General features: G+C 36.8%; 1 protein-coding gene across 2 annotated transcripts; it reads right to left on the bottom strand.

The window, feature by feature from the left end:
* Window positions 1–5,429: 5,429 nt before the first annotated feature.
* LOC126757110 (protein late bloomer) lies at window positions 5,430–14,435 on the bottom strand. 2 transcript variants are annotated; one of them, XM_050470731.1, is made up of 5 exons: window positions 14,344–14,435; window positions 8,288–8,461; window positions 6,481–6,636; window positions 6,212–6,406; window positions 5,430–6,110 (listed from the first exon to the last, which is right to left on the bottom strand). In XM_050470731.1, exons 2-5 carry the CDS (start codon window positions 8,396–8,398, stop codon window positions 6,030–6,032), a joined length of 543 nt encoding a protein of 180 aa, XP_050326688.1. In that variant the 5' UTR covers window positions 8,399–8,461; window positions 14,344–14,435; the 3' UTR covers window positions 5,430–6,029. The 2 variants fall into 2 exon arrangements, with proteins under 2 accessions (XP_050326688.1, XP_050326687.1); XM_050470730.1 differs by lacking the exon at window positions 14,344–14,435 and adding an exon at window positions 8,555–9,431.
* Window positions 14,436–15,888: the final 1,453 nt, after the last annotated feature.

The following is a 15,888-nucleotide window of genomic DNA, read 5'->3' as shown; positions in this document are numbered from 1 at the left end:
TCATAAAATTTTGGTATATATCTTTTCCACACCCCGCCTTCTTTACCCAGCCTCATCACGCCAAATGGTGACTACAGACCCGCTGACGTGACACACGTTCGCCGCTTATGCGTTTATTAGCTACAAAAAGTGGGCGACGTTGATATATGTATGTACAAGTAGGTATGTTTGCTCTCATCTGCTTTGGAGGCGCAGAAAGGCGCGAAAATTTCGCGGTCACAATTGAAATTGCCAAATAAAAAGACTCATCAGTTCTGCTGCTGCTGGTTCGGTCTGTGTGTTTTGTTTATGTATATTTTGTGTTTTTATTTCATTTTTACTTTATTTTTTAATTCTATATTAGATGTATCAGTCGCAACGTATTTATTTTTAAACTCATTTCATTAGCTTTTAAATATATGGACTCAGTTGAGATCGTTTGGTTTTCCAAATTCCATTTTATTTATACAACTAGACACTTGTTAAGTCGTCTGTCAGGACCGTTATAGCGAAAAATTGCGCGCAAGCTGATAGATTTCATGAGCACTTAGGTCAAGTCGCTGGATTTGTTAAAGTATTCATCATGCTTCATATTCATAAGAACCATGTATATATGTATGTACATCTGCGAATTGTTATTCTTATTAATAAATTTTAAATCAATTATATACATTATTTTTTAATTACTTTACAAAATCTCAAGATATTTGCTAATAAAACGTGATCCATTTCGAACTTCACTACTTTTTTTAAAGATTCATTCGAGAGAACTTTCTTTGGCATTTAGCTTCAGTTTCAGGCATCAAAAAGTCGGTTATCATGGCGCAATAACGGTCGCCATTGACGGTTACGTTCTCACCGCCATCATTTTTAAAGAAATATGGACCATTTTACTGCGAGATATTAAACTTAAAGCGTACAAAATGCAGCTTGTGCAAGAACTGAAGCCACTCGACCTTACCAAGTGACATCGCTTCGCTCTATGGGCTCTTGAAAAGTTCTAAGAAAATCCGAAGTTTGTCAGCCAAATGTTGTTCAGCGATGAGGCCCACTTCTGGCAAAATTTCCGCATTTCAACTGCCATTTCATACAAAAACAACCACAGTTTAGTGTCATGATTCTACCGGACCATATTTCTTCAAACATGATGCCGGTAAGAACGTAGCCGTTAATGGCAACCGTTATTGCGCGATTTGTTACTTGAAATTTAAGCTGTTGATCTCGGCGACATTTAATTTTAACAAGACGGCACCACGTCCTACACATCCTAACAATCAATGGATTTATTGAGAGAACACTTGGGTGAGCAGATAATTACATGTTTTGGGCCGATCGATTGGCTACCAAGATTGAATGATATCACACCGTTAGACTTTTTTCTGTGGGGATAAGTAAAGTCTAACAGTATATATGGACAATCCCGCCAATCCCTGGAGCAGGAGCAAAATTAATTCGCCAGTTACCAGTCGAAATGCCCGAACGAGTCATCGAAAATTGGACTCAACGGATGAAAGGATCATGCTCAAAGCGAAGCCGCCAAAGAAGTAGCAAAAAAATATGGATTAAATCTCATAGGAAACATAGAATATTCTGTCGGAAGCTCTCTATCAACTTCACCTTCAGACTAATCGATCAATGTATTTTTTTTCAAACAGGAAGCTACTTCATTATCGGACATGTATAGGTACCGAGTAGTCACAGCGGGATCGCTGGAAACTGCAAAGCCGATGAACGCGCTTGAAAGAACTTCGTAGACTCAACTACATATCTTCTACCAATACTCGTACTTAGGCCGCTGCGCGAACTTCGTAGCCCAGAGTGAAAGTTAAAAGACCAAGTACTTTATTGTAGAAGGTACTAGTCCTTAGCAAGATTCTTCTCGAGGCAATTGTTGGAACTTTGACTAGTTGCCAGGCATTTTCTCCCCTATTGTCTACCTTTCAGCAAAAAAATGTAAGCCTCTTGATAGATCTAATACCTTCAGCGCGCCTAGTGAATCGGACTGGACATTAACGCAGGATTAAGAAATTTTGTAGGCTTAAACCCTTCGTCGCCCCTTTAGTATGAGTTACTCAACCACAAATGACCAACGTTTAAAGCTATTCAAGAATCCCTATATCCTCACCTAACTTTACAAAGGAGGTGAGAAGTCTGGTTTCCTCAACTGTCGAGATATAAAAAGATTTAAAAAAATATGATATTTATATTATGACAAACAAGAAAAATTTCGGAAATTGTAAATAAAATGCAAAATATTTAATTATTCATCAATATTTATTTTGTCGCCTTCAAAGTAATCCGCACCAGATGTAATACACTTACCTCTACGATTTTTCCAGTCTTCGAAAAACTTTTCATAAGCAACTCCTTCATCGAATTTTGTTTTATCTCTTCGGGTGACTGAAAACGGGTTCCATGGAGCGGCAATTTCAGTTTGGGGATCAAAAAAAAGCGAGAAGCTGCAATCACAACAGACTCGGCTTGCACTCCTGCTCTCTGAGAGCACTCGTCAACAACTCGGTATAAGAGAACTGTGGGACGGCATTTCAAACTCCTTACGTACAGCTGCAACCGAAACCATTGGTTTTCGGAAAATCCAAAAGTAAGACGAGGAGTGCCGTATCGCAGCGGAGAGAAAACAGGCTGCCACCTCGCAACGTTACGATCGACCACAACACGTGCGGGATAGGATAGATACCGAGAGTTGAAGAGGAAAGCAAGACGCATTTGCAGACAGAAAACGAAAGAGACCGAAATGCGTGAGTGCGAAGAGCTTGATAAGCTGGCCGGCAGGGGTAATGCTCGAAAATTCTACAAAAAAATGCGGTGGCTTACAGAAGGTTTCAAGACCGGAGCATACTCTTGTAGAACCCCCAAAGGTGATCTAGTCACCGATGCTCACAGCATGCTTAAATTATGGAGGGAACACTTCTCCAGCCTGCTGAATGGCATCGCAAGGACAAAAGGCGAACCCGTTCCCCAATCGATGACGATGCAATAAATGTACAATTGTTCGACTTTGAAGAAGTTCGAATAGCAATTACCCGCCTGAAGAACAACAAAGGCCACCGTGGACAACAAAACACGGCGGCGAAGAACTGATAAGGATGCATCATCAGTTGTAAAATATGGTCTTTACGAAAGCCTAATTTAAGTGTGCTCTGCCCAATCTTGGAAAAGATCCGTCGCATAAAGTTCTATCGAGCGTATTATGTGAAAAACCAAAGCCCACCGTCAACAAACCGATTGGACCTTATCAGACACCACCTCTTCGTTGATTTCAAAGCTGCTTTCGACAGCACGAAAAGGAGCTGCCTATATGCCGCGATGTCTGAATTTGGTATCCCCGCAAAATAATACGGCTGTGTAAACTGACTTTGAGCAACACCAAAAGCTCCGTTAGGATCGGGAAGGACCTCTCCGAGCCGTTCGATACCAAACGAGGTTTCAGACAAGGCGTCTCCCTATCGTGCGACTTCTTCAATCTGCTGCAGAACTTAATCGAGCAGGTACAATCTTTTATAAGAGTGTACAGCTGCTGGCGTATGCCGTTGATATATATCTGCTTGTTGTATCTGATTGTTAGTTCTGCTTTCTCCAGGCTGGACAGGAAAGCAAGGCAAATGGGTCTGGAAGTGAACAAGGGTAAGACGAAATATTCCAGGTCATCAAACGAACAGTCGTCACTCTCGCGACTTGGCTCTCACGTCACTGTTGACAGTCATAACTTTGAAGTTGTAGATAGCTTCGCATATTTGGGAACCAGCATAAACACCACCAACAATGTCAGCATGGAAATCGAACGCAGGATAACTCTTGCCAAGAGGTGCTACTTCGGAATAAGTAGGAAATTGAAAGGTAAAGTCCTCTCCCGACGAACAAAAGCCAAACTCTATAAGTCGCTCATAATTCCCGTCCTGCTATATGGTGCAGAGGCCTGGACGATGACAATAACTGATGAGTCGACGTTCCAAGTTTTCGAGAGAAAAGTTCTGCGAAAGATTTATGGTCCTTTGCGCGTTGGCCACGACGAATATCGCATTCGATGGAACGATGAGCTGTAGGACCTGGCATGGCTTGGAATATAAAATTGGCGCCACGTAGCGAAAAGAAGAAACGACTGGCGCGCTGTTGTTAACTCGGCTATAATCGCGTAAGCGGTGTCTACCCCAGTAAAGAAGAAGAAGATAAAAAAATCTAGTAAATATGGTGGTTGATTCGGTATTCATTGCGCTTTTAGATTTTGCGATGGTGCATTATCATCGTGTAAAATCCATTAATTTATCATCCGTAATTCCGACCGTTTTCGACGGATGTTCTCGCGCAAACGCCTCAACACTGCCAAATAGAACTTCTTATTGACCGTCTGTGTCTCCGGAACAAATTCATGAAAACAGCGATGATTGTTGACTTGTTTGCATGTCACACTCATAAGCCCACATCTCGTTGGCAGCCAAATTGCTCTCTATGAATGTGGGATCGGAATTTCGCACGATTAATCAGTCGAGCAAGAACGCGAATTATACCCAAAATATCCAGCAAAAAACAGTCGAACGGACTCACGAGAGATGTAGAGATCTCTTGCCATCTCTCTAACACTTGCCTGACGATTTTCAAGCACCATATCCTTCACATTTCTAATATTTTCATCAGTTGAATAGATCGATGTTCGTACAGAACGAAGCATGTCTTCAACGATCCACCGTCTTTTAAGGCTTTGTACCACTCGTAGGCTTGAGTTTTTGATAAAACTGAATCACCGTAAGCCTTTTCCAAAATGCGCAACGATTCCGCACCGAAATTTGATTAAAATTACAAAATTTTATACAAATTCTTTGTTTGATATTTTTAACCATATTAAAAATCGGAAAGCACTACTGTGGTGTACCGACTTAAGCAGCTGCTGTAAACAAAGGGGTTTACAGATCGCGCTCATATTTGGCATCATAATTAATGACAGTCTTACCAATTAGCAAAAAGAATTTTTGAAATATCATTTACCCGGGAATTTAATTACAGTTTCCGGTGCCTTTTGTCACAATATATGCAAATCAGTGAATTTACAATTTTCGCTTACTGTAGTATAATACATAGTTTAAATATTGTTCTGCTACTTTCTTCTTCTTCTCTTAGTCTTATCGACCGCCTCCTATCAAGGTCAACATTTAAAGAGTGTTATTTATTCAATTAGGGATCAATTTGTGGATGACAAATTCATAAGATTTTTGTTGGAACTCAGGCTCTATAGCTCCCTCTTTTATAATTTTATCTTTAGGGAATGCATATCTGATATTATTTATATAACAGTATCATATATATGTATGTGTATATATATTTTATATTATACACAAAATTAAGGAACTCTTATATCATATTCATTATTTCCCAAGAGATGTTGTAAGCGATTTTTAAAATGAAGAATGCCAATGTCAAGTAAAAAAAGTGATATGTTATGTTGGATGTTGCGAACTTTATTCAGGTTTTGAGCCCATTCCCACTACACTCAAGCATCTTTATAACTTTCCCGTGTCAATGTATTGAATGCAAATATCCTGCTACGTGTCAACATATATGTATATATATATACTTTGTTATACCTGTTTATTACTTCTTTAATACATAATCTAACATTGTACATTGGCATACTACGTAAAATCGGGTGTATATTTGTATAAAAAAAAATATTATAAAAAGCTTTACACCAAATACTTATACTATAATACATATTATTATGCAACATGTGTACAACATGTGTACAACAACAATTAGATTTTCACATGCAGAACAAATCAACTCCTCAAATTTGTGCTACAAACGACTAACCCTGTAATGGCAGAATTTCTTTCTCCAATAGCAGAGCTTTACTGCAGGGCTTGCACTTGCGTAACAGATGTCATTATTTTTAAATCTTTTTTGTGTTATTGTTTTTTGACAGTTAATGGCCACTTAGTGAATAATTTCAGGTATCCAATTAATTCGTTATTTTTGAACAATTATTTTATCTATTTATGTGTTAATACACACACACTTAAAGTTTTTCCTGTAGATCCTTAGTTATCTACGAATTGATCTCTTCTTCTTTTATGGCGTATAGTAATACCCATTAGCCCAGAGAAGAACAAAGCCAGAACCTGGAGAAAAGAAAAATAATAATACTCATATAAATGGTTCGTGTAAAATATACATAAGTATATCTATATAGTTTGGCAGAATTTAGCCTTAAACTACTTACCTCAAAACCAAATAATGTCAATTTAATCGCCAATCCAGTGCTGCCACTCTTTCGTGCCATCTCTTGTAGCACTGTCAGACAACTTTCCGTATAAAGATCACTTTCGGTGCCAGAGAAGTTTCGGTAACAATTTCTAGGTATGCGTTTATCCAATTTCATATAATCCGCTTTACCCAATCTACCACAGCATTCGTACTGGAAGGGAAATTAAAATGTATTTAGTTCAAAAGTGGTATTATCTCTGTACTTATATATTATTGAGTGTCAACCTGTTGCTCAACTTGTGCGATTTCGGCAGCATTTAATGTGACGTTACTCCATAATTGGTCCAAATGATCAGTTGTGTTCTGAACGTAGTCGGTGACGCCAGCGACAGTGATCAAATAAATTTGGAATATGACTAAGATCAGCATACATATTACATACTAGAAGTGAGAAGAAGATAAAAAAAATAGTTAAAAATAAAGGAAAATATTCAACATATTAAAGCTAGATTGCAGCACAAGTGCTGTCAGTCTACTTTAATAGCAAGTATAGTATCTTTAATATATAATATTTTACATTGTCATACTACGTAAAATCGTGTGTACATATATTTGTATAAAAAAAAATATTTAAAAAAAACTTTACTCCTAATAGTTATATAACACAAGTACAAGTAGTATGTTCGATTCACAACCCTCTAACGGTTTATATATAGCCGACAGATGCAATGAACACATTAACTAACTCTCTCTCTACCAGTAATGGAATGGTCAAAGCCAAACCATCACCAGTTGATGCTGAAATGCTGGATTTATTGCTAGAACTAAGCTTTTATTTTGTTTTGGATATTGTAGCAGCTTAAATTACACTAATCCATATGTAATTAGACCTAACTCAATATACTTTAATAAAAAATAAATTCTTAGACACTTCAAAGAAAGTGTCTTCAAGTATAAGCTCTTAATTGTAAATGCAGTTTTCTGTTTTTTTTTGTTATCAGATTGAAAAATTCAAATCTTGCTTCCAACTACTTAAAAAGTATATTTGGATTCAGAAATTTCGTAAAATATTGAATGCTCTTTAAAAAAATCTGTTTCGTAAAGCTAACTATTAGGTTTTAAGACCAAATGCAATTAACTCAATACAAGTTATTTAAATCTTATTACGGGTGGGGGATTGAAAGATTGAGAATTTTATGCTCTTGTATAACAGTTTTGTTCACCTAACGGTTGTACGAATCACCGAGATAGATATAGAGTTGTATACAAGTATATCTAAATGATCAGGATGATGAGAATCAGAAACTAAATACGCCAGAGACAATAAAATTTACACCCGAGATTGAATGTAAGAGCTTTGTGGTAACCAAAAATTGTCGAAATCCAACCAAAACTGTTCAAGTCCCTATGGACCGAATGTGTGAACCCCAGTAACTATAATTGACTTTTGACCGAAAATATCGGTCAATGTGTAAGATATAATATATAATTGAGATTCAGGAAGAGTTCGTTTCTGATAATAGTATTTCTGTATATCAAAAATGGGTTGAATCGGGTCAATATTTCCCTTAGCCCCTATATACCTAATATTAAAATTTCCAGCTGAGTTTATCCTCATCGGTGAATGCATGTGTTATATATAGAACGTGTAGATATGAAATTGGAGATTTTACGTTTTCTACCTATTTTCTAGTAAACGGCGGAGGACCATTCCGTTACAACTAATTTTTCAGACTTTCTTAGAGGTGTCTAAGAACTTATTTTTAAAGTACTGATCGAAAACAAACACCCACTTACAACTTATAGTTAACGGGAGGGTAGGTTCTTACAACAAACAATAGTGCTACAAAAGCATAAAACTTAAGCTATAATTAATTTTGTAAGAACTTATAGAGAAATGATATATTAATAAAATCCTTAGTTAAAATATTTATAATAATATAGATCACCAATCATCAAAACAGTATGACATTTTTGAAATAATAAACAAAAAATTTTAATATAATATTGTATTACTATAGAACGTAACCTCATCGTTAACGAATTTACGATTTGAAAAGTTAACGTTAGCCAGCCACAAATGCATACTTACACTCCACGTTAGCCCCAACGACTCGCGACACAGACCAAAGCAACCCAGGAATGAAGTTAGCACGACAAACGAACCAATAAATATTTGTATTACGATCGAAATGTGTTGCATAGTTCCAGGCGTTGAGGTGTTCAACTCATAAACGGAAAGTGCAATTAAGCCAATGCCAAGCAGCTGTGTAAAAAAGAAAGTTAAACAATCACTAGTCGAAACCACACACACACTACAGTTAGCGTAGGAAGTTACAACAAGGTTACTCATACGCACCGGCAGCACTGTGTTGACAACAGCCAGCACGGCTTTTAATAAGGAAATTTTCAATGCCATTGTTAATTATAGTACAAAAATTATGAACTGTTATTGAAAGTGCGTGTATTTCGTTTGTTTTTGTGACGGCACTTTTAAGTACTCCACCGAAGCGCCTTTCGTTTAATTTAATTGATGGATATTTCGTTGTGCGTTTTCATTTGTGGTGATGTTTGTGCGTTCAATTGTTTTGTTGTCTAACTAAAATCAATATATTGTGTGTGTGTCTGCATGTAATGTTTGTTTATATGCATGCATTTTTTATTGTTTAGAAATTATTATTCAGAATTGTATTCTTCTATCACCAAATCAACTGAAAACTTTTCACAAGCAAATTAATTTACACATTTAAATATCGCTTGTACGCTCTTTCAAAATTTCAATTAATTTATATTATTTTCACTTTAATCAACAGGCTTCTCCACACACGCAACACGCTTCCTGCACAAACCGTTGTCCGCTTACAACTAAACTGTCAATTTGTCAACACTTTCGCTGAACTGCTTCACTTTCGTCCGTTTGGTTAGCTCACACTACGGCAGGCGGCCCACCATAGGCCGCCCACAGCAAAGGAGGCACTCTATGCCATATTTCCGCTTTGATATCTTTTTGACGCACACATTCCAACAAATAATTGCTGACTAGCCCTTATTTTCCATGCTAAAGCAGCTTTCAATTCAATAAACTGCGTCTAAAATATTCTTGTCTTATTTGTCATAGTTGTTATTGTAATCAGCTTTTCGTTTCTTTTTGGTCAACAATTCCTTTCGCTTGTTTTCAATATCCTACCACAAACATTCGAGCATACACACACATACATACATGTGAGTGAGTGGAAAATACATTCACGTTTCACTCTGCTAATGATGTCATGGTTTAAGCTTCGAACCAGTTGGCAGACGTCATATTCCACTCGTTGTGGGCGCCTGTGAGCTTTTGCAATGCAATTCGTAAAATTGTATCACTAAAATGTTGATTGGTCGTTCGGTGATATGAAAATTCGAGCAATTTCGAAATAAGTTTTGACAGTTTCTTTGTCTGCCGTTTTTTTTATGAAATAATTTAAAGTAGTATCTAAATATTTTTCTTCTTCTTTATTGGCGTAGACACCGCTTCAGCGGTTATAACCGAGCGCCAGTCATTCTTCCTTTTCGCAGTCTTTGGCGCCAATTAGAGATTCCAAGTATTGCCAGGTTCTTCTCCACTTGGTCTTTCTAACAGAATGGAGGTCTCCGCTTCCTTCGGAGGGTACTGCGTCCAATACTCTCAGAGCTGGAGCTAGCCATCGTACCCGCTGTCTCTTATCAATGTCATCGTATATCTCATACAATGCGGAAAGGACCATAAAATCTTCCGCAGATGAGGACAGTGATATCAATATCATAGGCGTACGCCAGCAGCTGCACACTCTTATGGAAGATTTTACCTTTTCTATTCAGCTCTGCAGCTAGAATTATTTTCTCTAGGAGTGTCGAACAGCTCGAAGAGGTCATTCCCGATCCTTACGGAGCTATTGGTATTGCTCAACGTCGGTTTACACAGCCATATTGATCGATCTGGTTGGTGATTTTTCGATCTGGAGACAGCCAGGCTTGATGAATTTTTCTATGCTGGAATCTAGTACTACAGATAACCATATTTCGGACCCCGGCAAAGTCGATCAGCAATCCTTAACACGTTTGCAAAAGGGGGGTCTTTTATCTCACCTTGTGGAGCTGTTATGTAGCCTCCGAGATCGTGCGATTTAGGACCATTGGACTATTTTTGTGGGGTTATGTGAAGCTGCTTGTCTACGCACATCACCCGTTCACATCTTGAAAGAAAATTTAAGTGAATCAAATCCATCTTTTCTTGCTGATAAAATATCGATTTCTATATTAAATGCAAATAATTGAGTTCAATTACATCCAAAAAAATTATCTTCAGAATATAGTATTCTCAAGTCTCATATCTGAAAATTTAATTTAATTTCCGCTTTTTAATACATTTAGAATGCTTATATTTTTGACTCGCTTAAGCATTCTCCAAATATATCCGAATGGTTTGCCCTTCCAGCTTAAAAAATATCCCTGGGTTTTTATAGCATTAAGAAATACTTCCTTCTATTTTTAAGATGTATAAATTTTCAAATTTCTGATAAGAACTGGAAAAATTCCAAAATTGTGCTTTTGGAAGTGTAAATGTTATGTTATATGGAACAAATTTTCGATTTAGTATCAATTCTGAAATCTAATTACTTCAAGGCGTACCTTAAACTTGTGTTCAGATATTAGTTCCCTTATCATCACCTTATTTTTGATGTATTCAAATTTGCTCTTCAAATTACATTAATCAATAATTTATCTAGATCACAAACCCATTTAAAGCATACCATAGTTGACTGAGTGTGAAAAACTTCGGCAGTCATACCTTCGGCGAATTTGACAGAGTAAAACTGATATTAGCCGCCTCAAGAAATTTGCGATCACATCAAAGCTCTTCGTTTATTCATCATCAATCTTATATAGTAAGAGTTCTAGTTACCACAACGGACAAGCGTTATAAGCTGTCTATGTGAGCTGATCTATCTTGAATGACATCTAATAATACCAAACGCTCAAACTGATCTTCACTGGCAGTTGGTTTTTAGTAACGTATTGAACGAGGGCTTTTTTCCGGCCAGGTATTATTAACTCTTCATAAAAATTATTTTAGAAGAGTTTTCTGTCGCGACAAAAACATCTAACGTAGTTTTTTTTTATCCAACAGAATTTTAGTACACTTGTCATTAATTGAGTTTTGATGTAGGGTCACGTAAAAATTTTTCGTATGTTTAGCACAATTTTAATAATGTTCATAGTAATTTTTTGTGATGAAACACAGCCTCGATTATAAATAACAACTACTAGTCATACTACTATGAGCAAAAATAGTAAGACTTTGTTCAGAATTTTAAAATTCTTGATCTATGTCGCACCCTTCAAAGTAATCCCTCTTGGCTCAATACACTTGCGACAACGTTTCTTCCAATCTTCGAAACAGTTGTTAATGCCAATTATTTTCGGAATAGGCTTCAATGCGCGTAGCAGTTTCCCCGGGACGGTCGTTTGAGTTTGCTGAATAGCCAGAAGTCACACTGAGCTAAATGAGACGAATACGGTGGTTGCGATGGTTGGTGGAAATTTGCCGAAGAACCCATGGAGAATGCAGAATGCTAAGATGCATTATCCTGGTGCAAAAACCAAGGGTTGTCGGCCCATTAATTCCTCATTTTAGGGATAGCTTTGCACAAATGACGTAAAACTCTCAAATAGTATTCAGTTTGGCCGGTCGGAAGGAATTCGGAGTCCACCTTGATTTTGGAACTACTATGACTAGGGCTTTTCGGCTTTGGCTCACATTTGCCACAATAGTCGGCCGATTGATCGCCCGTTTCTGTGTCGTTGCATCGATCCAAAACTCGTCGCCAGTAATAATATATTTCATGACAGGCTGGTAGAAGGAAAGCATTGTTTCTAAGATGTTAACGTGACGTTGTTTTTCGAAAAAATTAATGATTTTGGTAACAATCGTACTTTCACTTTTATTAGGCTCAAGTGATCTTTCAAATGGGTTATCTGCTTCACTGATCCGATATTCCAACAATGTCAGTCAGATCTCTGACTGTTAAAAGGCGATTCTCAAGCATCAATTCCTTTATTTTGCTGAGGCGTTGATCGTCAGTTGATGTTGATGGCCGTTCTGAATGTGGTTCGACCCTCTTTGAATAATTTGTACCAATCAAAAACACTTGCTCGCGATAAACAATTATCACCGAAGACCTTTTCCAACATTCTGAACTTTTCGGAATCAGAAATTTTATTGCGCAACCAAAATTTAATGGAACTTCTTTGTTGAAAAATTTCACTCTTCGTGAAAATCGCCGAATGCCCTTTATGTACTTCAGAAAGGCAAGCCTACTAATACTACACACTAATGATTATTTTGATGCGACATTTGGCACATACTACTGTGATCAAATTGAAAGGTGAATTTGTCCATTTCACCTCTTTCAAAATAATCCCTTCCCGCTGCAATACACTTATACCAACGTATTTTCCAGTCATCATAGCACTTGGAAAAACCTCCTTCTTCGATTCAGCTTTTATATCCTCAATTGAGTTAAAACGGTGTTCTCGGCGTAGTCATATTAATTTGCTGAATAGCAAGAAGTTACACGAAGGTAAATCAGGCGAATGCGGTGGTTGCGGCACGATATTAGTTTAGAATGTGGCGAAGTGATCACGAATAACCGATGCAGTATGAGATGCTGCGTTATCGCACTTCTTTGTTCATTAAATTCAGATATAGAAAAACCGAAGAATTCCCCTTTAGAACCTCACAAAATGACCTGTATCTCAAATACTAATAAATATTTTGAGGAAATTTAGCATAAATGTCACTAACAGTACTACCAACTTACAGAAAAACAATTTTACATTTAGTAACTATGTGTTCAGTTTGTATGGAAGCTATATGCTATAGTTAACCGATCTGATTAATTTCTTCGGATATTACATTGTTGCCTTAGAAAATAACATATACCAAATTTCGTTAATATATCTTGTCAAATGTGAAAGTTGTCCATACAAGCATTTGATTCCGATCGTTCAGTTTGTATGGCAGATATATGTTATAGTGGTCTGATATCGGCCGTTCCGACAAATGAGCAGCTTCTTGAAAAGAAAATGACGTTTGCAAAATTTCAAAATGATATCTTAAAAACTGAGGGACTAGTTCGTATATATACAGACAGACAGACGGACAGACGGACATGGCTAAATCGACTCAGCTCGACATACTGATCATTTATATATATACTTTATAGGGTGTCCGACGATTCCTTTTGGGTGTTACAAACTTCGTGACAAACTTAATATACCATGTTCTGGTTATAGAAATTTACCGATTCAAAAAACACGCGCAGTATAAATTACAAATTCAAAATTTTAATTGAAGCACAGAGTACATCACTGACAGTCATACCAGCCTAGAAAAAATAATTTCGACGAATGTGTTTTTGTCTTACTATTTTTTGTCCACAGTACTTGTTTCTAAAAGGTGAAGGCACTTGACTATTAACTCATGATAATAAAATTTTCAAAGACACAATTTTTTTTAAATTTGAAGTATGATTTCTGATGAAAAAATTCAGCAGCCAGAAAATATTTTGATTATTGTTTACCGGCTCTGCAAGGCAAGCGAAGAAACCATTCATAAGGGTGCTGCTGAATTCCATACATGTCACATAAAAACAATGTACGCAGTGGAAAGTCCAAATTCGCAAAATTATTTTAGATGGCCCTAAAAAGGTGTTGATCAGGATAGCTAACACTTTAAAGAAACACTACACTTTGTTAGACATAGCATTAATCACAATTTTTGTATGCAAAAAGTCTGTTTAAAGTTGGTGACGCGCCATCTCACAGCCATCTGATTTACCGCGACACAAATCAATGAAAACCATAGCAAAATAGCATGAATATTTTTTCAATAGCTACTTCATTCTCAATTATCAGCGGGTCTGATCTCGAGCGACTTTTTCCTGTGCTCAGAGGTGCGAGATTGAACCTTATTTCCGAGCCAAAAACGCTTTCAAATATTTTTTTCAACCCAAAGTCTTCAATTTCAATATGGTTCAAGTATACGACATACATATGTACATAAATGCATATACTTTTTTTTGTTTAATTTTTATTTCCTATCGTCTCTAACCGTACAAGCTGACTCACCTAACATCTGCCACGGACAACAAAGAAAAGTACACAACTGCAAGCGCACTGAATGCTCAATTATGTGCAACTACAATTTATTCGATTTATTTCAATTTATAAGGTTGACTCCATGCGCCAGACAGTTGCCGCACTTCTAATCATCACTTGATTAGTGACGATATTTCGCATGCAATTTATGTGTGTCACTTACAAAGATGAATGCAATCACAAACAAACATACACACAAGCAGAAAAACATAGAAATGAATGAAGCGAAAGTTCAAGGTGAGCTGCGTCATCGCAATCCAGAGCATTCATTGTATAAGCAACAAGTGGCTCCGACATTGTCTCCAACATTCTTGCGGGCGCTCTAACAGACCAACACATCATATACATATACAAACATACATACATACATATGACATATGTATATATGAGGTTGTCTTGTTAGCGGCGTATTGTGCAAAAAGCATTTCGTATCGCATAAGTGTACATAAACGGTAGTGGATACGCACACACTCACACACATTTTGCTCTTGAAACGCGCCATATTGTTGTGTAATCAAATCCTTATTTCTCGTGACATTGTTTAGGTTATGGTCTCGCTAAAGTGGCTGTGGTTGTGGCTCACCAGTGATTTCCCTTAAAGCTCCCTTGACAACCGGTGGTTCATCAATTATGTCAGTAACAAGTGGCACTGCTGGAATCGAAATCTTGAATTTCATCTTTAATTAATTTTTGTAGCGAATTATTGTTTGGAAAGATGTCTTAGGTGGATGATGTTAAGTTATGATCTTTATACAAGAAATGTTCCCGAAAATTGTTTTGCTTCTTTAAGAATTCAGCAAAAAAATATATAACAGAAATCTTGATATCACCTTACAATTTTCCAACTTTAAGTACTACTAATATTGTATTAAATCGCACTTACGTACATACTATTTCATATTTAAGCTCTCAGCCCACCAAACATTAAAGTAAAACCCACAGCATTTTTATTTAGCAAAAAAGAACGTACATATGTTGCCTTTTATATTTGGGGATTAGAGAATAAAAACAAAATTTAATCATCGAAAATCGCTTTATTGTTTTTCAAAATATTCTCCATTAAGATTTATAATATACTTTTGCACCCTGAATGAGGTACCTCGAAAATATGCCTTTTTAATGCATCAACCGCCGCTTCAGGTATCGAAAAATATTGACCTCTTGGTATATTTTTTACGAACGGGTATAAAAAGGAGTCATTCGGTGCCAAGTCAAGTGTTAAAAAGTTTGAGTATTCAAAAATGCATTTGTTTCAGTCGATGTGTGAGAGGCTGCATTGTCGTGGTGAAGAGTGATCCATCTTCGGTGGTTGGTTTTCCTGATTTCTTGAAAAACAACTGCCAAACAAATGGTTATGTACCACATTTACAGTTCTACGTTGTTCTAGTGGTATGGTTGCTATATATGGCTACTTGGCAATATTAGTTTGTACACAGCACCTGATTTTGGACGAGCTTCACGATATCCGTTTTGGAGTGATCTAAGACCTCGATTGAATTCAATATAACATCGTTA

This window comes from Bactrocera neohumeralis, chromosome 4 (assembly GCF_024586455.1).
Source record: "Bactrocera neohumeralis isolate Rockhampton chromosome 4, APGP_CSIRO_Bneo_wtdbg2-racon-allhic-juicebox.fasta_v2, whole genome shotgun sequence".
Classification (NCBI taxonomy): domain Eukaryota; kingdom Metazoa; phylum Arthropoda; class Insecta; order Diptera; family Tephritidae; genus Bactrocera; species Bactrocera neohumeralis.
This window is presented reverse-complemented; position numbering and strand designations above follow the sequence as displayed.

What these genes read in the sequence shown, in the direction of transcription:
- LOC126757110 (XM_050470730.1), bottom strand. Translation starts at nt 8,614, where the DNA reads ATGGCATTGAAAATTTCCTTATTAAAAGCCGTGCTGGCTGTTGTCAAC. An exon ending in TTGTCAACACAGTGCTGCCG is followed by an intron (nt 8,462 to 8,554) that starts GTGCGTATGAGT and finishes TTTTTTACACAG; the next exon opens with CTGCTTGGCATTGGCTTAAT. An exon ending in TCGCACAAGTTGAGCAACAG is followed by an intron (nt 6,407 to 6,480) that starts GTTGACACTCAA and finishes TTTCCCTTCCAG; the next exon opens with TACGAATGCTGTGGTAGATT.